Source organism: Mesoplodon bidens (genome assembly GCF_964165515.1).
Source record: "Mesoplodon bidens genome assembly, chromosome: 6".
Taxonomy (NCBI): Eukaryota; Metazoa; Chordata; class Mammalia; order Artiodactyla; family Ziphiidae; genus Mesoplodon; species Mesoplodon bidens.
In genome coordinates, this window is record NC_138162.1 from 99,581,880 (window position 1) to 99,604,457 (window position 22,578).

At 56.0% G+C, this 22,578-nt stretch overlaps 1 protein-coding gene across 4 annotated transcripts in view; it reads left to right on the forward strand.

The window, feature by feature from the left end:
- Nucleotides 1–21,918, forward strand: part of SEMA4D (semaphorin 4D) — a 121,825-nt gene extending 99,907 nt beyond the window's left edge. For 3 of the 4 annotated variants that reach the window (XM_081237863.1, XM_081237865.1, XM_081237864.1), the window contains 4 exons: nucleotides 747–862; nucleotides 6,102–6,274; nucleotides 6,363–6,406; nucleotides 7,275–9,628. In XM_081237863.1, the coding sequence (XP_081093989.1) occupies nucleotides 747–862; nucleotides 6,102–6,274; nucleotides 6,363–6,406; nucleotides 7,275–8,203 (1,262 nt within the window). In that variant the 3' untranslated portion in view covers nucleotides 8,204–9,628. Of the gene's footprint in view, nucleotides 1–746; nucleotides 863–6,101; nucleotides 6,275–6,362; nucleotides 6,407–7,274; nucleotides 9,629–9,786; nucleotides 9,997–16,139; nucleotides 16,350–20,004; nucleotides 20,103–20,474 lie in introns of those variants that run through there. The other variant, XM_081237866.1, reaches the window with a different exon arrangement.
- The last annotated feature ends 660 nt before the right edge of the window (nucleotides 21,919–22,578 follow it).

A 22,578-nucleotide genomic window follows, 5' to 3' on the forward strand; every position in this document is an offset into this window, starting at 1 on the left:
TTTCTGCTGCCCGGAGCCAGCATCTCCCCCAGATGCCTGAGTGGTTTGTTACAGCACAGAAGGGTTTCTGAGAAGTCACCACACCCGGATGGCTTCAGATCTCTGTGACCATCAGAACACCTGGGGCGCTGGTTAAAAATGCGAGTCCTGGCCCAGATCTAGAAATTCCGGTGTGGTAGGTCTGGGCGGTGCGAAGCGAGGCTGGTGAGAGCCGGCACACGGGCACGTCCTGCCTCCCTGCCTGACACCTGTCCTGACCTGCCGTGGGAGACACACCTTTCCTGGTGGTCCGTAGACTCCGACACAAGTCTTCTGGAACGGTCTTGGCAGCCAGGCACAGCAGCAGCTGGCGGGCTCTGTGGTCAGCTCTGGGTGCTGCCCAGCCACCAGCCTCCCCTACCTGGGGCTCCTGACACAAGGATGGCACCCTCAGAGGCCAGTGCAGCCCAAAAACCACGTCATGTTTGTTTGGAGGACACGGTGTCCAGTACTCTGATGAGGGGTATTGAAGTCAACAGAGGGCTGTTTATTTTTCAGATAAAAATGGGATGACCCATGTCAGTCCGGTTGTTTATTTTGCTGATGGCTTTTCCTTTTCTGTGTCTGATGCAAAAACATCTGTTTCTAAGCCTCCTACTGGGGGAAGGAATGGGAGGCAGAAGAGTGACCGTTGGCTGCGTGGCCGACGGAGCCAGCACCGTCCTCTCCTCCTGGGGAGTAAGTAACCTGCAGCTTTGACCTTGCAGACCGGGGCGCCCTGCACAAAGCCATCAGCCTTGAGAACAACATCCACATCATCGAGGAGACACAGCTCTTCCAGGACTTCGAGCCTGTCCAAACCCTGCTGCTGTCCTCCAAGAAGGTAAAGTGACTGGGTTGGCCGGCTGGACGGCCCCATGTCTCGGTGACCACAGGCTGGGCCAGGCTGGGCCAGGCAGGCCCCGTTGTCCATCTGGCCTAGAGGAGCTGACCTTCAGGCTCTTATGGAAAGTTCTTCCATGAGCTGTGGGGTATGGGGTGGAGGGAAGGCAAACTGTGTCCTAAAAGCTGCAGAACCTCACTGAGTTGTTGGGACCAATGTACAATGCCATCGGGGGGCTTACTGGCCTGTGAAAACACTTCTTGTGCTGGAACTTGGTGAGGGTTAAGACCCAGTCAGTGGGGGTGCCCTCCGTGCAGCTTCCTCATCTGCACAGAAACGCGTCCTCTGAGTAACGACGTGCCGTGTCTGTAAAGCCCCGTTTCAGGAGGCGCTGTCTCTTTCACCAGGGCCAGCCCGCTTTGTCTGTAAAGGGCCAAGAGTGAATGTTGGAGGCTGTGATGCCCGTGCTGTTGCAGTTTGAGAGCAGCCGTGGGCAGTCCGGAAGCAAGTGAGCCCTGTTATGACCTACCAAAGCCTCATTTACAGGCACTGAGCTTTGCAGTGCATGGAATTTTCGTATGTCACAAAATATTATTATTTTGATTTTTCTTCAACCGTTTGAAAATGTGAGACCCGCTCTTAGTTGATGGGCTGTATAGAAACAGCCAGCGGGCTGGATTTGCCCTGTGGTCCACAGGCTGTCCCCTGCTGTACATCCAAAGTGGCCTTTGGGAAGTGTGCCGCCCGGTTTACAGCCGGGGTGGGGAGTGAAGAGCAGAGCTCAGGCCGGGCACCGGGTGACCTCGTCCACGTCCTGGCTCCAGGTGCGTGACTGTGAACCTGGGTGGGCCAGTCCTGCCTCGGTTTCCTCATCTATACGGTGAGGGACGGCAGCCCCTGAGACTGTCCCGGCCCTGCCCTGTGACTCCGCATGCTGTGACCCCTGGGCCGACAGGCTCTGATCAGCATCAGAAATTGGTAGCCTGGCCATGCATCGAGTTCCCCTCCACTGCAGGCCCACCCATCGCTTGGCCGCTTCCACCTGCACCCTGTTTGTAAAGCCTTGCTTGGGAGCACCAAGCCAGGCTGTCCTCGCTCCGTATGGCGTCGCCCTGTTGCTGAGATTTTCCCTTTTGACCCGGGACGCTCCTGGGCCATCCTCTCTTCACGCTGGAAAGAGGCTGTTCCTCCAGCCCCTCAGGGCATCCTCCCTGCCCTGGCTCCGGGCTGGGGCCTCCACGCGGCTCGTGGGGCCCAGGCTCACTCCTCCCTGGGCTGTGGGCAGTAGGAAGGGGGTCCCGATAGCCAGGCGAGAAAGAGAAGAAGGCGACCTCTCGGTCAGGCGCGTATTTTCAAACTCCACACACGGTCTTTCGTCCTCTCCCCATCGTCATGAGCTTGAGGAGTTGGATCTGGTTTTCAGACTCCCGTAGCAGGGTCACTTCCCCTCTTGGCCGCCGCAGTGTGTGTTTTCTCGCTCCAGTTCTAAACGGGAAGGAAGACAAAATAGCCTAATGGGGTTAGGCTACCAGACATCTGTACCTCTCGGGTGGGTGCTTTGGGCCCCCTTTCCCCTGGGCCCACCTGCATCGTTGTTGAAACAGGGAAGCCCAGGAGCCCTTCTGACCACTGCCACGTTGCTCAGGTGCTTCAGCCCGGCTGGGGCAAGCACCCTCAAAGCCTCCAGATGGTCTAGTACTCATCAGAACCAAGGCCAGGCCCCCAGTGCAGACGTGTGATGAGAACAGGGCTCGGCTTTGCCCCACGACATCATTCACAGACCCAGCTGGCCCTTCCATCCCGAACCCAAGTCTTCCAGGGCGTGTGGGTGCTAATCCCATGGGAGGGATGGGGGAAGGAGAAGGGAGGGAGGGGGCAGGACCACCTGTGGGAGGTCCGGCAGGTCAGTCCTGTGCTCACCTGCCTGAGGTCAGGATTGGTCATGTGGCCGGGGGCTAGCCATGCAGGGAGCCTGGCACCCCGGGCAGTGAATTGCCTGTTCCCACAGGAGACTCCACTGTGCTGGGATGCGGCTCGGTGCCCATGGGGTCCCACACCTTCTCCTGGGCTAGTGGGAGGCTAGGGTGGCTTCAGAGTGCTGTCCGTGCTGCCGTGGCAGCAGGCAGCGGCTGTTCGGGGTAAAAAGACACCTGCTCCCCCGTCCCCGTTCCCCACCCGCAGCCTCTTCTGGGTCGATCATGCCTGGCTCTCGTTGCAGGAAACTGACGAGCAGCTGCCACAGGGCTGGGGGAGCACAGGTAGGGCTGCCAGGGAGGGGGGTTCCTTGTCACTACCTGCCCTCCCCTGACAAGTGCATTTGTTTTTTGTTTTTATTGTGGTAAGTGTACGTCATATAAATTGTACCACGTTCATTATTTTTGAGTGTACACTTGAGCACCATTAAGTGCATTCACATAGTGCAACCCTCATCCCCACCCATCTCCAGAACTTCTTCATCTTACAAAACTGAAACCCCAGACCCATTAGACACTGACTCCCCCCTCCCTCCCATTCCCCAGCCCCTGGCACCCACCATTCTCCTTCCCGTCTGTGTGTGTTTGACTACTCTAAGAACCTTGTGTTGATATAAGTGGAATCCTACAACATTTGTCCTTTTGTGAGTAGCTTATTTCACTCAGCATGATGTCTTAAAGGTTCATCCATGTTCACCCGTCCTTTTCAGGGCTGAATAGTATTCCATCCCATGCACCCACCACATCTGGTTTATTCACCCACTGGTGGACACTTGGGTTGTCTCTCCCCCTGCCGCATGGACAGCCGTGTTCTCCAGCCTCTTGTGCGTACATGGCAGGCATGCTCTGGGCCCATGGAGCAGGCTGAGTGTGGTTTTCCCGGGGACGCTCTTTGATGGTGAGGTGCCACCTGTACAGCAAAGGTGGGAGCTCCTCCAGCTCTGGCCATGTCCACCCACGATCACCCACCTGTGTACACAGAGACCGAGATGTGACTGAGAGAGCCCGGTGCTGCAGCTGAGGGCACAGCCACCCAGAGGGTGGGGACCCACAAGGGGGCCAGCAGGAGGGCACCTGGGCACGTGCGTGCTCAGCAGATCTCACAGGTGCCGGGTGGTACCCGGCCAGCTTGTTTTCTCTCACAGAAGAGCTGGGGTGAATAGTACAGGGGTCCTGCAGCCCTTCCCCAGCGCGCCTGTCTAACCGAGGAGGCCCGCTGGCGCAGCGCCTGCACTCACCTCCACACGCCCAATCCCCACGTTCCCACAACCTGCTTTTTGACTCCAGGGCCTCCTGTGGCCTCCCTCGGTGTCTGTCTGACGGCTCCCGTCTGCCCTCATCTTGGTGACCTTCACACATCTGGAGAGAACTGATCGGCGTTTGGTGGAACGCCCCTCGGTTTGGGCGTATCTGATGTTTTCTCGTGTTGAAGTCGGGGTTGGGCGTTTGGGGAGATGACCACTGTCTCGGAGACACGGATTCAATGACTTCTCAGAGTTACTCGGTTTCTCCTTCCACGTTGTCCCCACACCCTGTGGTCTGTGGATCCAGTCCACCTGGGGGGCAGGGAGCTAAGCCCCAGCTCCTGGAAGGAGGAGTTGAAGAGTTTGGGGGCTGTGTTCAGCCCCCGCGGCGGCTGACACTTATTTGTGGGTGACCTTGAGGCTACATCGACACCCGGCTGCCTCTCGCCCACTGACTTGCATGTCCACCCATGGGCCTTGCCTGCAGCGCTTGCTGCCGTGGGATCTCAAGCCACTTTTCTGTCCCCTTCCCATCCACATTCGTTGGAATCGGGGAGGCCCTGCCCTGTTGCGGAGCGAGGGCTGGAGGCCGAGCAGGCTGTGGTGCGAGGAAGATGCAGGGGTCACGTGGGGCTCCCCAGGCCACCTGCTCCGCTCTGCATGAGCGTCCGAGCCCTCTCCAGTGCCCCTCCGTAGGACCCCACTGAAGTTGCCCACTTGGCCGGTCTCCCCAGGAAATATTTCCTCACCTCTGAGCCACGTGATCCCAACTGTGATACAGGGTGTCGTCCTGATTCCTTCTTACGACTATGGGCTCACCTGGCCTCATCTGCCCAGGTCTCTGCCGACATGGATAGGCCGGCACTGGGCCTGATTCTCTTTGCCACCTGCCATCACAGTTTGACTCTGTTGCACAGGGGACTGCCCTCTCTCGGCTGTGCTCACACACGGTGGGTCTGTGACCCCTGGGCCTTCAAGGCATCACAGGCCAGGAGATCTGGGGCAACGCCAGGGCCTTTGCACTCCAGCCAGACTCTGAAATTAATTCAGAACGTGTCCTCAGAGGATAGATCTGTGTTTAAAATACTAAGTAAGCTCTGTGTCAACTTGGGAATCTTTGGACATTAGTCAACGGCCTTTCTAGAGCATCAGGGTGAGACCGAGGCTCATCAGCAAAGGAGAGAGAAAATGCCGTATGTGAATTGCCAGCCCTGGGTCTGCTGCTGGGCTTCAGGTGGACTCCTTGGGGGAGCCCTCGTTCTAGCTGAGTTCCGTGAGAAAATCAGCCTGCCCCAACTGCCCGTGCGCCCGGCTCCCTGCCAGTGCTGCGGGCGCCGGCGGCATCAGCCTGCGGGTGGAGACGTCCCAGGCCCAGCATTCCAGAATACGGAGGAGCCCGCTTTGCTCTCTACTTCTGAGCGTGGCTGTCCATTTCCCCAGCCGCGTTCATTTCTCGTAAACGTAGATGCGTGAGAAACGAATGCTTCCTTACTTGTTGAACTCCGTTTACTAGAGCTCTGTTCACTCTCCACCTGTGTTCACTGCGGCCCCGCTGGATTCCCACACTGACACGGGCCGTCTGTGTGCTGGTGCTCACGTGTTGCAGGCACGAGACGGGCTTTGGAGGCTGTGCCCTTTGGCCTCTGGTCTGGTGAGGCTGGGAGGGCAGTCGGGAGTGTCAGGCTAGCGGGTCTTCCTACACACAGAGCCGGCAGAGGAGGTGCAGAGATGCACTGCTGGCGGGTAGGATGGGGGTGGGTGCTCGGACGGGGGAGGGGAGGGATCTGGACCAAGGCCCAGCACGCTGTGAGTTAGCCCGTGGATGCCGCCCGAAATCCACCCGTCTGTCACGACGCTGCCGTGCAGATCTGTCTTGGATCTAACCTGGCCTCGTTCCACTTCCTCCTCCAGAAGCTCGGGGCGATGCTTTGTCATCACTGCCCATGAGCTAGACAAGCACCGGGCGCGTTGAGGGCCGCCCCCACCCGGTGCCCACCGTTCTCATCTGTTTCACACCCACAGGGCAGGAGGTTTGTCTATGCCGGTTCCAACTCGGGCGTGGTGCAGGCCCCCGTGGCCTTCTGCGGAAAACACGGCACCTGCGAGGACTGCGTGCTGGCCCGCGATCCCTACTGCGCCTGGAGCCCCGCCACGGCCGCCTGCATCGCCCTGCACCAGACCGACGGCCCCAGCAGGTACCGGCCCCCCTGCATGCAGGCGCTCCGCCCAGCCCCGTGGCGTCAAGCGCGTGCACTGTGTAACCTGTGCCCGGTTGTCTTGCAGGGGGTTGATTCAGGAGATGAGCGGGGATGCGTCCGCCTGCCCCGGTAAGTTGCTCCTCCTCGCTGCCTTCTCTTCAGGGACGGCCAGGTCACGTCACCATTTCATGATGCTTTGCTGGTGTGGCATTTCGTACATTTTGTTTTTCTTTCTCTACTCGGAACAGAGGTCAAGTAATCTCGTGGCAGACCCCAGGATGTTTCTCTGTCCCTTTTATCACAGAACAGGATGTTGAAGCCACGCAGAGTGTGTTTGTTTACTGGAAGGCACTCTCCATCCCAAACTGTGACGTCTGCGCTTGAGATGCATCCTCTCTCTTCTGCTTAGCTTGGGGCGCGTTAAACCAAACCTACACCTCTTGTGAACGGGAGGGAGGAACTCATGAGATTAGTCCCCGTTCCCCTCGGGGGATCCCACCCCTGCCAGGAGGTCAGGCATGTCCCAGCTGAAGGCAGGCGTGCCCTGGGCCCCTGCCTTCCCATCCCTAACCCGCTCGCTAGCTGTCATCAGTTAAGACAGGTTTAGGAGGAGGGCGCCAAGGCCCACCGAACGGGTAGCACACCCGGCGGCCGCTAGCAGAAGCCCCGTTGTTCGATGCAGCGCCGCCACCAGAAGGCACAGCTGACCGCTGCCCAGCCTCCCTGGCCTGGGGAGTTTTCTCCTGGGAAATCAGGGTGCGAAACAGGATTTCTTCTGCTCAGAGTTGGCTTCATTTTCTTTGTCCCCGAGGGCTGCCATTGGGGTCTTAATCTTTGCTTTTCCGTCACGCATGTCTTTATCTCCTTGCCGTTCTGGAAGATTCCATGTTGCTCCACAGGGTGAAACTCTTGTGTCCTCTTGTGCGTGTTGACCTAGTTTTGAAGGAAGTATCGAGCAGGGTTGTTGATGCTGTGCACGTTTATTTTGATGTTCCAGATAAAATTAAAGAAAGTTACCTGCAGCATTTTTTCAAGCATGGTGGCACAGCAGAACTCAAATGCTCCCAAAAGTCCAACCTGGCCCGGGTGGTGTGGAAGTTCCAGAATGGCGTGCTCAAGGCCGAAAGCCCCAAGTACAGCCTGGTGGGCAGGAAGAACTTGCTCATCTTCAACCTGTCGGAAGGAGACAGTGGGGTGTACCAGTGCCTGTCTGAGGAGAGGGTCAAGAACAAGACAGTGCTGCAGGTGGTGGCCAAGCACGTTCTGCAGGTCAAGGTGGTCCCTCGAACTCCGGTGGCCTCCACCTCGCCGGTCACACGGACAGAAGGGAGTAGGATCACCTCCAAAGCGTCAGCGGGGCCCACCCAAGGCTCCTTTCCCCAGACCCCAGCCGTGCAGGTCACCACTCCCAGTGCTATTGCCCTGCCCTCCAGCCCCGAGGGGCCCACCAGCATGTCCTGTGAACCAAAGATTGTCATCGACACGGTCCCCCAGGTCCACTCGGAGAAGACAATGTATCTCAAGACCAGTGACAACCGCCTCCTCATGGTTCTCTTCCTCTTCTTCTTTGTCCTCTTCCTCTGCCTTTTCACCTACAACTGCTATAAGGGCTACCTGCCCGGACAGTGTCTGAAGTTCCGCTCGGCCATGCTCCTCGGGAAGAAGCAGCCCACGTCGGACTTCTCGGATTGCGAACAGAGCGTGAAGGAGACGCTGGTGGAGCAGGGCAGCTTCTCCCAGCAGAACGGGGGGCAGCCCAAGCCGGCCCTGGACACCGGCTATGAGACAGAACAGGACACCATGGCCAGCAGGCTGCCCACTGACCGGGAGGACTCGCAGAAGATCGACGAGCTCCCGGTCAGGGACCGGCCATTCGACGTCAAGTGCGAGCTGAAGTTCGCCGACTCGGACGCGGACGGGGACTGAGGCGCCCGCTGCTCCCCGGGAGGTCTTCGTGTTGCCAGTTCAGTCCCCCGTCCAGTGCTGCGTAGGTAGCCGTGGTCAGCGAACCTCAGTCTTCTGTGTCTTTTCTCTTGGGTCGCGCTTGTGACTTGGTTTCTCTTTGTCCTTTCGGAAAACGGCGAGCATCGCGGCCGGCCTGCTGGTCGGTGGGGCCCTTGGAGTCATGCCTGCAGGCTCGCCCGAGGCCGCTCTGTGGCGGGAAGACGGCCGGGCCCCCACTGGCCAAGGAAGAGTTGGGCCGTGAGCGTCCCCTCCTTGTAGCAGCCACTGAAAGAGAATTGAATTCCAGATTGGAAATGACGTTTTAGTTTATCAGATTGGTAACTTATCGCTTGTTGTCCAGGTTGGCACGAACCTTTTCTTCCACAGAATTACTTTTTAGGATTTTTGCTTTAATTATGTTGGCGTGTTGGGTCGTTCATTTTTTAAATTACTAAAGCAGATGTTTTAATATTTGGAAGATGTACATCTTCTGGATTTTGTTGTATATTAGGGTAAAGGTATGGCTTATGTTGCTTAAGATTCTCAGGGATAATCTTACTTTTGCTAAATGCATTCTTTTCTGCTTTTAGAAATGCAGACAAAACCATGTCTTGAGCACGTCCTTTTTTTTTTTTTTTTTTTTTTTTTTTTTAATTTTGTTCCTTAAGGGAAGCATCGTTTTCAGAGAGACTTTTTTTCTGTACCTTTTTTTTTTTTTTTACTCTTGTTTTAACTCTTCTGAGGAGAAGGCTGTGGAGGACTGTCCCACGACACCGGGCAGGGTTTGGAGGGACGGATGTGGCCCCCAGCGTGCTCTGGGTGGAGCCGGGTCGGCCCAGAGTTGAGAGGACGAGTGAGTTACAATCCAGTGCCCACCGCCACTGGTCAAAACCTGCTGCCCACACAGAACGTTCACCGGGACGTCTTGGTCATCTGAACATCTCCTTTTTCTTTTTGCTTCCATCTCATGCCCTCTGCCCGCCCAGACTCTCCCCTTGGCCTCACCGAGCTGTCCACAACTGGAAGGGAGCAGGACGGCCAGGGACAGCCAGGCTGCTGGTGAGCACAGCGCCCCTCCCACCGATGCCGCCGCCACGGACCTGCCAGGCCTGGCGCCCTCTTTCAAGGTGCAAGTGGGCGGCACAGTCTAACCATCACCGACGTCACGCTCCACATTTCCTGCTTTCCGGACACCCACGTAGAGGAGCCTTTCTTTCCGTGGCAAAGAGCAATAAACTCTGAGTGTGTGTGTGGCCTGTGTGGACAGTGTCATCTTCCAGCATGATGGGCTTCGACCGTTTTGGTGTAAACATTTGTGTTTTATAAGATTTACTTTGTTTTTATTTTTCTACTTTGAATTGTATACGTTCGGAAAGTAACCGAATAAACAGAAGCTTATATCCTCGACGCGGGCGCGTGGTTCCCTGTGGCTCTCCCGCCGCCGCCTCCCCGCGCGGCCTGGGCCCCTTTCTTTCTTGCACTTTGTGCCCCTTCTGTGGCATGCGGTGCGTTCCTGACGACCTCTGCCTCAGAGCCCTCTCTCTTTTCTGTCCTCTGTCTCGCAGCCTCATCTCCTCTGCCCTTTCCTCCTCCGGGGTCCTCTTCCCTGTCCTGTCTGGTCCCTGACTCATCTTCCTCTCCCCGAAGCCCCTGGCCGGCCTCGGGCCCGGGGCCTGACAGCCGCCTGCAGGTCACCTTGCTGCCGCCCTTGCTCAGCGACCAGGCCCAGCACGTGCATGCCCTGGGGACCTTCCACCTCTTCTGCCACGCCACAGGTGAGCGGGGCACCTGTCCAGGTGGGGGGCGGGCAGTGGGGGCCTCCTCCACGAGCACGGCCTTCCTGGCTGCACCTCTCCGGTGGTCCCCAGCGACACTAAACTGTTACCCCGAGGCTGTTCCTGTGGACAGCAGGGCCCGACCCGTGTTTTCCTCAAAGGGCCAAACTTCTTTGGCTTCTCCGGCCATGGTTTCTGTTGCAACTACTCAGCTGTTGCCTTGTAGCTTGAAAGCTGCCGCTGCGCGGGCACCAACGTTCGTTTACAAATGGCAGCTTGCCGATTGCTGGTATATAGGGTTACTTCATCGTCGGCTAACGATTTGGGTTTGATGTATGTGGCGTTTGGAGATTTAAAACATGAACCGTAGTGTCTCCAGAATGGGAATTGTTTTAACAACTTGCTTCAAGATGTTTAGATGCAGAAAAGATTGGGAGTCTGGCCTGCCCCCTCGGATGTAGGAGGCGTTGGCACTGTGTTGGATGGTATCGGGATGGGGCGTCAGCCAAACCCACATTCCGAGTCTGTCCTGGGCTTTGGGCAGCGCCCAGTGGCCCGGTCTCCCCAGGGTGCCGTCTTCTAACTCATCAGTAGCTGTGGAGAGAAAGCACGTGGCCCGTTCCGGGCCTGGCGGCTTGTTCTCTCTGCTCAGAGGCAAGGAATGAAGTTAGTGAGCAGGACAAGCAAATCTCATGTTGTTCCTGTTCTTGAGAATCTAAGCAAAGCTGGGGGAGAAGCTGCTGGGTGTCACGCTGTTGCCTGATCCCTCGTGGGGTTGGCTCACAAGCCTTTGAGTGGCTCTGTCCACTGGTGACCCCGCACGTGTGGCCACTGGTGACTCCTGCCTGGGCCTCGGGCAGTGGGCCGGGAAGTTGCCAGTGAAGGCGACTTTTGCAGACAGACCTGTAAGGGGCGGGTCCGTGTGGCCCCGGGTCACCTGGGTGCTGCTCTCCGCCACTTGACTCCCTTGGGACAGGGGCCCGGGAACTGCTTCAGGCCCCCAGGCCTGCCCCACAGTGGCAGGGTCCTCCGCAGTCACACTGGGGACCCTCCTCGGTGGTGGGAAGGCGGGGAGGCTCGGTGCTGGGGACACCAGGGTCCCTTGCTGGCAGACACAGGCCCTTGGGGACCCCATAGCTGGGCCTGCGAGGACCCCGCCCCTCAACAGAGCGGTTTCATGTCTGCACTCGGGGAACCTACTCTTTCCGAGGGCAGCCTGCTGTTGAGGGGCAGAGTGGACGGGAGCATGTCCCTTCTGTCTGCGGCCCCACGCAGGCCTTGTCCCCAGGCTCATCCTGCCGCATGTCACTGGGTTGGGTGCCCCCAGTGACACGTCCAGATCTAGGCAGGCGCTGCCCTCTTCCTCTCAACCTAGCCCAGTAGCCAAAGCCGGTTCCCTGTGCACTGTGGGTGTTCAAGTGCACAGTGTTTAAAAAGGCAGTGTCTCTGGCCATCCCCTCCCCCAAGTCCCAGAAGGCACCAGAACTAAAGACCAAGTTTCTTGTAAGGCTGCGGCTCTGCAGAAATGTTGGTTCCTGCCTCTGCCTGCAGGCACCTCCCCGTCCAGGTTGCTCCCACGTGGCCTCGGTCTGCGTGTCACTGCAGAGCTGGGCTTAGGGAACCATGTCACAGTGGCTCAAGCTCTGGCCCAGCTAAGGCCAGGTCGGCTTCTCACGGTGGGCGTGGCCTCGCGGCTGGGTGGCTCGGAGGGGCTTCTCAGCTTACTGTCTTCTCTGCATCTCCAGATCATGCTGGTGGAGTGTGTGTGCGCGCCTGTGTGTCTGTATGTTGATGTGTGTATTTGTGTGTACATGGATGTGTGTGTGTGCTTTGTCTGCTGACATATCTCCGTGCACACGTGTGTGCATGTATGTCTGTTCTTGTGTGGACGTGTATGCACACATCTGTGTGTGTGTGTGTGTGTGTGTGTGTGTTTCTTTTTGGTCCAAAGCACTCTGCATGATGTGCCTTGTGGCCATACTTCCATTCACAGGCCCTGAGTCTTCAGTGTAAGGAAGACAAATTCCAGGTTCTGGGGTGCGTCTCCTAACTGCTGGCTCTCTTCCGTTTGAAAGCGATGTATGTGCCCAGTTAGGGGGAGTTAGGAAAATACTGACAAATACAGAAAAGGGGTTCTGAGCTGGAGAAATTACGAAGGCATGTAGTCACGTTTCACTTTTCTGAAATAATCCATGCTCCTTGTGGGAAAATTAGAATAGTACAGATAAGCAGAGAAATCTCCCACTACGTGCACATGAGCACATTTACCTTTATTTTGGCTAAAAATACAGATAAAACATACAGGCACATCTCGGAGATGTTGTGAGTTCAGTTTCAGACCCCGCAATAAAGTCACTATTGCAATAAAGCGAGTTGCACAATTTTTTTGATTTCCCAATGCATCTAGAAGTTACGTTTACGCTATACTATAGTCTATTAAGTATGCCATGACATTATGTACCCTAATTTAAAAGGACTTTATTGCTAAAAACTGCTAGTCATCAAGCAAGCCTCCAGCAAGCTGAAATAGTAACATCAAAGTTCACCAACCACAGTCACCATAAAATTATAATAATAATGAAAAAGTTTAAAACGTTGTGAGAATTACCAAAATGTGACACAGAGACACTGAGCAAATGCTGTTGGAGAAATGGCGCCGATAGACTTGCCCGATGCAGGGTTGCCACACACCTTCAATTTGTAAAACACATAGTGTCTGCCAAGTGCAGTAAAGCGAGGCGCAGTAAAACAAGGCAGGCCTGTACGTGTAACAACGATTGATAACGCGTCCATATGCACATCTGTGCAAAGCGTGTGTCTGCACACGCACCGTGCACATGTATACAGACAGAAATAGATCTATATAATTTTTTAACAAAAGTAGAACTTCTCTTTACCCTAACGGCCCTACCCTCATTCCTGATACAACTGTTTTTCTGTATCAGAGTTAGACCTGTGTTGTTTTTAAACCTCTCTACTTTGGGTGACATTTGCATATTCAGGTTTCGGATGGCCTTTCATGTTTTAACTACAGTGTTAGAAATCAGAGCCCTTTAAGCCACCGGGGTCAGAGGGGCAGAAGTGGCCTGGGCCTCGGCGCTCCTGCAGCGACCCCGTGAAGTTGGCAGCCGTGCAGGCATCTCCCGCTCCTTCCGACATGGCCCACAACATTGTCTGTAAAGCGCCTTTTGCCACCTGAGGTCCCAGGGTTTAGGATCTGGATATTTTGGGGGTCACTCTTCAGCTGACCACAGGGCCCCAGCACCTGTGTGACGGGCTTGAGACACTTTGAGGAGGAAAGCTGATGACCTTGGGGTGGTGGAGACCTGGGAGAGCCCCTTTTCCTCTCCCAGGTAGGTTCTCTTGGTTTCTGTACAGGTGTGAACTCTGGGCCACGCCGGGGAATCCGGAGTGAGTGTCCTTGGTGCGTGCAGCCTCTGGGTGCTCGGAGAAGAGCGCCCCCACCCAGGGGTGCACCCGGCCGCCCAGTAGCTGGAAGGACCCTGGGCGTGAGTATGGGTGGTGGGTTGGCCCCAGGGCAACTGGCCTGGGGTCAGAGTTGACCACATGGAGGATGCCTGGAGGAAGGCTTGGCTGCCTGGAGCTGCACGGAAGGCAGTGGGGCAGCTGTCAGGACGTGGCCTGAGGACTTAGGGTGGATCCCATCACAACCCCCTCCAGCTGGGGACTCTCAGGCCCTCCGCCTCTAGGATGGGCCGGCTTCCCTCCGCGAGAGGCCATTGCTCAGAGGGATTCTAGTTTTGTCACACAGTAGAGTCAACTCTACACCAGTGGGTTCCCTTAGACGGTGTGGGTCGAGGTGCGGGCAGGACGGAGCCAACAGTCCCGCAATCCTGAGGTGGGCTGGGACCCGAGACTCCTGGTGGCCCCGAATTTCCGAGGAGCGGGCCCCTGTGGGACGGGTGGGTTTGGCCTGCTGACGTCATGTGGTGGCCCTGCTGCCTGGTTTTAATTATCGCTTTCCCTCTCTCTTTAATCTTCTCTGCCTTCAGAATGAGTTGGATAGTTTTAAAAAAGAATAAATGGAACGTAAGTACTTTAACATATGTGATGTTTTGCTACCGTTCAGTACACATGTAGAGAACATTTAACGGTGCCTGACGCCGTCCTCACCGTGGAGGTACATGTGGTTTCTGTCCTTGTGTGAGCCCCGGCCGCTGTGGGTGGAAGGAGAATTCGGCTCCTGAGAGGTCCTGGCCCATGTGGTTCAGGGTGACGAATCATCCCCAGCTCAGGCGATCCAGGGTCTTTGTCCCTGTGTCAGTCATGAGAACCTTCCAGAGGCTCCTGTGACCCATGTTCGTGGCCCCCGTCCTGGGGGGCTCGGTGCACGGCACCACTGAGCCGGGCGAGGGGATGAGAACCGACTTCAGTGTCTGAAATTCAGAGACGAGTCTCGCGTTCTTAATCAATAATGCCTCGGGCGTATCAGCTTTTAAAGTTAGACTCCACCAAGGTGCCTGCTGGCCAGGGAATGACTAAATGGAACATGGTGTCACCAAGTGCATTCAGTTAAAGGGAGGAAGTACCTCTGCCCGACTGACAGGCGCCCAGGCAGATGCACACAGACGTGGGGCTGTGTACGTGTGCGTATATGTACAAGTATGTACATCTGAATGTATACGGAGAGCATGTATAGAGTTATCTATGGGTAGAGTACAGAACGCTTTGTTTTGTATATTATACAAAAATTTATAATATGCAAAACTATAGTGATAGAACAAAACACCAGAAATCCCAGAAATCCTGCCCAGAAAACAACTAAACAGACCCCTGAGGGCTCGTCCAATGGGCCAGGAAGGCTGGGGGCTGCTGTGTAAAACGCTTCTGAACAGCTTTCAGGATTCCCTCCAGAGCCTGTGTAATGTGTCTTTCTTCCAAATAGCATTTTATTTTTATCATAAAATCAGTATTTGTTTGTTGTGGTGAATTTGGAAACTTCAGTAAAGTATGAAGAGCAAAAACCTAGTCCCCGCCAAGTGTAACCAGCTGCAGCCCCACTGGCACAATGGCCACTTTTAGGCCTTTTCTCACGTGCATGTGTCCACACACATGTACATACATACACAATGTACTTACATATGGTCTTGATTTAATATAATGTTATTGTTACTTTTCCGTGTTACTAAATCTTTAACGTGATTCCTGATCGGTGACAACACGGGTGGTTGCCACAGCATTCAGGGGACCCCTTGTGGGACATTTCCTAATTTCCAATAAAAATGGCTTCAGTGGGTTCTGATCAGTGTCTCGGATTCATTCCTAGGATTGTCCAGTTCAAGGGTCTCACCTTCCCTTGGGAGGAAGTTTCTTTGAGGATCCTGAACGTGGTGGGTCACTGATGCAGGGACTGCACAAAGGTGAATAGGTCCTAAGTTGGTCACACGGGGACCTGACTGGCGACGAATCCATCAAAAGTAATCATATCTAAACTAGAGGTCTCTCCCCCTTCTAAAAAGCCCAGCACGTGACAGAGAAACGTCTGCCCACCACCGTTCCCACCTGGCCGTTCACACAGGCTCCCGCACGCAAGCACACCCTGATGCCGGCTGTTCTCATGCTGGTTTTTAATCCTGTGGCGCTATCATTTGTTTTTCCTGCTCAATGAACCCCAGCCACAGGCAGATGTGTGCCTTGTACTGCTGTCCATCCTGCATGAAATCATGTTTTACGTGATTTCCCAGGTTGGCGGGCATCGGAGATGGAATCTAGCTTTTAAAAGCTGATTCTCAGGCAGGATTGTGATCAGGTCTGGGTCAGGGTCAGCCTCACAGCCTGCCCGCCCGGGGCGGTGCTGTCCACGCAGAACAGCAGGCATTTGTCAGGGAGCTGGGTCCTTGGACAAGGAGGCCAGAGGGCAGGGAGCCATGGGGCACAAGGCACTAAGGTGTCTGTACCCCTTTGCTCCCAAGGGTCACTGGGGACCACAGTGGGGAACCACCCCCAGGCCTCCTCCAGGGGAAGGACAGGGACTTACGGGAAAACTGCACTGTCACTTTGAGTCCAGCTGGGACGAGGCCCCTAATCTGGGAAGCCCCCATCTCCTGTGCCAGGATAGTTCCCATGGTTCCCATGACCCCTAGTGGGGGTCCCGGTGGTGAAGATGGTCTGTGTGCCCCCAGGTCCTGCGGACGTTCACTTGCTCTGGGAGAAGGACGGGCGAGAGCTGGAGGTGTGTGTCCCCGCGCAAACCCACGTGCTGCCTGATGGCAGGGCCCACGTGCTCAGCTGGCTGCGAGACGCCCTCCGGGAAAGCGCCGAGTACCGCTGCTCCGCGCTCGCCACGGCGGGGAACAAGACCTCCAAGGTGCGGGTCACCGTGACCAGACTCGGTAAGTGCGCTCTCCTAGCCTCGCCTCTTCACTATTTCCCCTTGTCCCTCGAGCAGCAGACTTGCATGGGAACATTTCAGCCTGGGGATTACCTGTAGGGTTTCACGAACATGGATGAGTTAGCTTTTTACTGTCTGCCTCGTGGGTGCATGCATGTGTGTGTGCACACACACCTGCAAACGCACACACCTGTACCCATGTGCACACACGAATGCATGCTGGCTGCCAATCCCCCGTCCTCCCAATAGAAGACTCAATCATTTTTTTTTTTTTTTTTTTTTGGCTGCATGGCTTGTGGAATATCAGTTCCCCGACCAGGGATTGAACCCAGGCCCTGGGCAGTGAGAGCGCGGAGTCCTAACCACTGGACCGCCAGGGAATTCCCTGTGTTAACCTTATTAGGTTGGCCGACCCCGTAGTCTGTGATGATTTCCCCTCCTGTACTTTTGTTTCCCGCGTAGGTAACCACTGTGCCGATTCCTACTTGCTTGGTTCATACTTGTCATTAATTCCACATCAGACCCTGCAGTTCAGTCCCCAGTCAGTACAGACATACTGGCGTCCTGTGATCAGCATCCCCAGAACCTCTGCACCAGAAGCCAAGTACCTCCCTGGGACTGGCCCTCTCCCGCTGAGGCCAGAGGTTCCATTCCTCTGATGTTGGATCTCGTGCTGTGTTTCCCGGCGTTCCTTCCTTTCTTCGATTTCATTCTTCTGTGAAGTGTCTCTTCTGGCACATCCAGGGTGCCTGGGGGGAGTCAGCGTTTTGAGAGCCTCTGTCTTTTCTCCATCGTCACACTTAGAGAGTCCAGCAGGGTAGACAGTTCTGGCCTGAAAGTCATTCCCTGGTGTGTGAGGCTGGCCCCGTCTTCTGGCCCCTAGGGGCCTGCCAGTGACCCTGTGTGACAACTGTCTTTCTGAGCGCTGTCAAGTGCGCGCCTGGCTGGGCCCCATCACACGTGGAAGCACCCCCCCCCGCCCCCGCCTTCAACTTTCGGAAGCGTTCAACACTTACTCACTTTTCTCCACTTCATTTCCTGTTCTTTCTGGAACTGTTTTCCAAGACGTTGGGCTACTTGGGGTGGTCCGTCTTCTCTTTATCCTGTCACCTCTGCTTCTGTTAGCTTTTCTCAACTTTATCTTGCACACCTGTTAGTTTTCATCCCACTCTCACACTTTATTGCTCAGGTTTTCATTTTGTTCTGTCGTGAGTGCATTCTCTTCTTGTCTTGTGGATGCGGTGTCTTCTCCCCTCTCTGAGGGTTATGGAGAGGCTTTTCCAGTTTTCTTTTCCCTCCCAGTTGCCCTTTTTTGGTGGTTTTGTCTTAGTTTCCCTCAGAAGTCTTGGGACCCTTGATTGTTGGTTACATTTAAGAGCGCGGCACAAAGATCCCTCCTACGAGGCCCTTTCTACCCAAGGTGCAGTCTTTGGACAGGCAGCATTCCTGCTACTTGGGAGTTCGTTAGAAATGCGCAGCGACTCGGAGGTCCCGGGAGCACCTCGTGTTAACTCCTCCAGGAGATTCCTACGTGCGCTAGTGAGGAGGCTGGTCTGCCGCGCACCCGTCCACTGTCGTGAGGAGGGCCTCCGGCTACAGCCCACACTGGGCGCAGCAGGCCGTCCAGGGCTCAGGTTGGGCCATCAGTGAGGACTTAGGTTGGCCAGAGGCTGGGGCCTCATCACTCAGTACATAAAGCCCACCATCCTGTCTGCCTTCAGTGCGGGGGCTGCCCAGGGCACCCGTCCTGTGCTCCCCATGACCACAGTGTCTTCTGGAGCAGAGGCGGGCAGCTCCCCGGCTGTGCAGAGAGGTTAGGGCCCTGGGGGCCACGTGCTTCTGCTTCTGCACAGCCTTTGAGGCAGCCTGTGCGCCAACGCCCTGTCGCCCGAGCTCCCGAGCGCCTCCCCGCTGCTGGCCCAGGACCCTGTGTGCTGGGGTCTGCTGATTCTGCCGGGGGCCGTTTCCACCGGTCCCTCTGCCTCTCAGCTTTCAGGTTTTCGCTGTTTCCTATTCTCTGTCCTTTTTCAAGAGTTTATATGTCAATGTACATATTTTAAAAGGTCCTTTAAGTGGGGGTTACAGAGAAAAGGAAGTTACAAGTATTCGCTCCCACCCAGAACCTCCGTTCCTGTCGTTTTTGTAGAATGCCCTTGCCTGTTACTGTCAAGATAAAATGAATAATCTTGTCTTAAGTGTGCCTTACAAATTGTGACCTCTTATCCAGAAGTCAAGTGAACGGTGCTATCAGCAAGTAGCTAAGGAGGAGCAGCCAGAGAAGCAACTAGGCAGTTGGGGCCGTTACTGCTTGACCTCATCTAACTCAGCTGCCTTCTAAGGAAGGTACAGCTCACAGATGATGAAGGTTGAGTGACTCACCCAAGGTCACGCAGCTCACCAGCCAGTACGGAGCAGGGCTTGACTTGGATGGCAAGAAAATCTAGACCTGAGTCACTCTACGGACAGTAGCCCCAAAATCCAGCAGAGGGCATGAGCACAGTTAAGACAGCTCAGTATTTTCTATCTCCCCACAGACCCCACCATGTTTACTGAAGGTACGGGTGGTGGTGGGTGAGGATGTGTTAGAAGATGAAATGTTTCTTTTGGGATTCGGATTCCCACGTGTTGAGTCAGGAGCCCCTGCAGGGCCCCTGGAGGGAAGGGCCACTAAGGGCCCTCGTCCACAACTCTGGGTGCCTCCCTTTGTCGTCCTGGGAGGGGGCAGCTCCAGCCGAGGGCTGGTCGTATGGGTACCGTCACCACTGGGCCTACTCAGCTCTGCTCAGGGTATGAGTTTGACTTACTGTCTGAAGGACTCAGGTCTTCGGAACCCATTTCCTTCTTGCTTTTTAAAAAAAATTTATTTTGGCTGCGCCGGGTCTTAGTTGCAGCACGCGGCATCTTCAGTTGCGGCATGCATGCGGGATCTAGTTCCCCAACTAGGGATCGAACCCGGGCCCCCTGCAGTGGGAGCCCGGAGTCTTCCCACTGGACCACCAGGGAAGTCCCTGGAACCCATTTCTGAAATGAGTCACATGAGCTATAGTTGAAAGCAATGACGGGGTGCATTTTTACGTTTACAAAGAAAAGCTATGGCTCTCAGACTCATGCCACCCTGACAGCCCCTACAAGTGACTCATTTTCGAAATTCAGGATCAAACACAAAAGGAGGGCAGTGCGGGGCGAGTAGCACGTGATGTAAGGGGGCGCCAGACCTCATTACCGAGCAGCTGTCTGAACCTCAGCTCCCCGCCTCACTCGAGGGAAGCAGCAGCCGCCCCTGCCCGCCCCGAGCCCCAGAGTATCTGCATTGCCCGTGAGGTGTGGGGAGTTAGCCCCGCTCCTGGCTGCACAGAAAGGGCCAGTGAGATGTGGGGCTGGGGCCACTGTGACCTTGGGGAGCAGCTGCCGTGGGAGGTGGTGGCCCGGGGAAGGGCAGGCAGGGGACACTGACTGTGGAAGCCCCTGCAGCCAGGAAGGCGAGGCCCGAGGGGTCAACGCCTCACCCCTGCCCACTTGGCTGCCTCGGCCCGGCCCGGCCCGGCCCCGCACAGGGGCGTCACCTAGCTCGCGGCACAGCCTCGGTGCGTGGAGGGCCCCCGGGGGACCGTGAAGGCCGGCAAGCTGAGACCTGGAGCCCCGCCTCTGTCTTGCAGAGGCGACCCAGCAGGAGAGGTGGACCAGAGAGCTCGCCACCTGGAGGGCCGTGGTCGGGGAACACGACCGCATGATGCACAGCTGGAGGAAGGAGTGGGTACGTGGCCGGGCCCGAGGGAGGGCAGGGGTCTGGGGGGCCCGTGCTGCCAGTGGGCCCCACGTGCTTCCTGCTGGCCCACTGAGCAGTTCTGCTTTCTGAAACCTGCACCCCTGCCACCCGCAGCCGTCCAGCCTGGAGCCGATCCCCGGAAGGGAGTCAGCGCAGGGTGGGGCCCTTACGGGAAACTGAAATCAGGCAGGGCCAGTTGGTTCTGGCGAGAAGCCCCCACGGCCACCGCGACCCCCAGACACAGCTCAGCACACCAGGCTTCCCTCCCGCGGGACCCTAGACCCCACGGGGAGCACACGGGAAGGGGGCTCGAGGCCCTCCGGTTCTGCCAGGAACTCGAAGTCCACGTTGTTCTTTCAGGAACGCTGTAACCAGGACACCTAGCCACCAGGAGGCAGTGCTGACTCCAACCCCAAGCCGACCTTGCTGTCTACCTGCCATGCAGCCCTGGAGGCCCCCAGGGCAGTGAGCTGCCTCCCTGCTGCTGGACGAGGCCATCAGGGCTGCTCAGCGGAGAACACGGAGGCCTGAGTGAACCTGCGCCGGTAGCCGAAACCTCTTTTAATTAGGTGCTTAGATGGGACAGAATGGCCTGTCTGGCAGAAACAGGAAACCGAAAAGGTGTTAACAGGCTACAGACAGAAACTCTGGTTAAGACGGCAGTGTGCGTGACGGTCCCTCCCCCAGAGGCACTGCTGTTACGCTCCACAGGCCACGCCTCACCATCTGACTGATCTCATGTCATGCGAAGGGGCCGTCCCCTGCCCCCTCAACAGCCCAGTCCCCTCGTAACTGCTGGTTTTACTGCTGTGGAGCCACCTTCCTACTTAGCCCCTCGACTCTAAGGGACAGGGAAGGGCAAGGCTTCAAAATGACAAGAATTTGCCTTAAACCTTGAGTGCCGAGGTCCCAACTCAGGAGCTAACAAACATGGACTGAAGAGACTCTGTGTTATTCCTCACTGATGTCAGAGCTTCGGCCTGTTTTCTAAAGCTCCCAGTGTGCACCTGTGCACCGGCGGCCACGGCCCGGGCACCGAGCTTGTGTGAGGAGGAGAAGCCAGCAGGTCAGCTGTGTGCATCTCCCGGGTCACAGTCGCTCTTCTCGCAGCGGTGCGGGTCTGACGAGGCTACTCTGTACACACGCTTCGGGGTCCCTAGTGGTTCACGCTGCACCTGGGGACGCTGCCGTGTGTGTGTATAAATGTGAAGGCCGAAGCTGCTCAGCCTGTAACCTTACAGATCACTTTTTGTTTGTGGAATGACGTTTTTTGATGGAATGCCAGTCTATCGTAAAACCAAAACCTCTGTTAAGCTGTACTCTCTTGTGACCCTAGCAAATGGATGTCTCCTCAGCTTCATGACCACAGCCGTTTCCAGACCCCCTTGTCCTGAAGCTGGGTACCTTCGTACAAGAGCAGCACACATTTCCAGCCAGCCACCTAGAGGATCCGTTCTGAACAAGGCTTCTGAGGACGGCTGGCTTTGGGGTTAAAGTTGTCCCATTTGCCCACCCAGCTGCTGGCCCACCTTGCCAGCAGACGCCGAGCTGGCTCACGGACCGCCACGCACTGTGACGGGGTTTTTGGTGAAACACCCATCGGCCCTCGCTGTGGTTCTCGTGCGGGTAGGCTCCAGCCACCACAGCTGTGGAGTGGACGGCTCCAAGACTGGGGGCCCTCTCCTTGGTGCTATGATTCTTCTCAAGTTTAGATACAGTCAGAGCACTTTCCCGCCCAACAAAACAGACAGACACTTCCAGTTAGCACAACATCAGCACGCAGGGTCCTGGTGGGAAATGCGGTTATGAGGATGAGTTTTCTCTGAACTGGTGGAAGAAAATAAAGAGTTCTTTCTACGTTTGCTCAGTGAAGCGTGTCTGTACTTGGGAAGCCTGCCTACCTTCTGTGGCACCATCAGTACAGAGTAGGTCACTGTGTCACCTGCAGCAGTGGCCTCTGTCAGGAAAGTGACACCATGGCCAGGGCAACTCAGCATTAAGTCACACAAGCGAACCCTCTCAGGAGCTGAATGAATGCGATGTTAAAAACCCAACGTACTTTGTTCAGCTAATCTGAACAAATACCACAGACCCAGGGGCCTTGGGGGCTCTGGACAAACAACGTGCATCTCTAGCAGAGATTTCTTAATGATTTTCTGATTTGTCAGTTTTGTAATTCTAGACTGCTGAATGCAGCTGACAAGCTATTTAACTTTCTCCCTATAAGTTCATTTGGAACCTTTACTCTCAATCTTTTCAAACCTACTGTAGTTGACACGGGGTGGGGTCCTCCCTGCTATTCCTCCTGGTGGCCCTGAGGGAGAAATTTCCTGTGACAGGATGGAGGGCTTGGCGGACCAGATTGCATGTCCCTCATTTAAACAGCTCAGAAAGTGTATGGAAAAGCAGGGCACACACCAGGAACAACAGATAAGACACACTGGTGCTTCCCACAGACGACCTC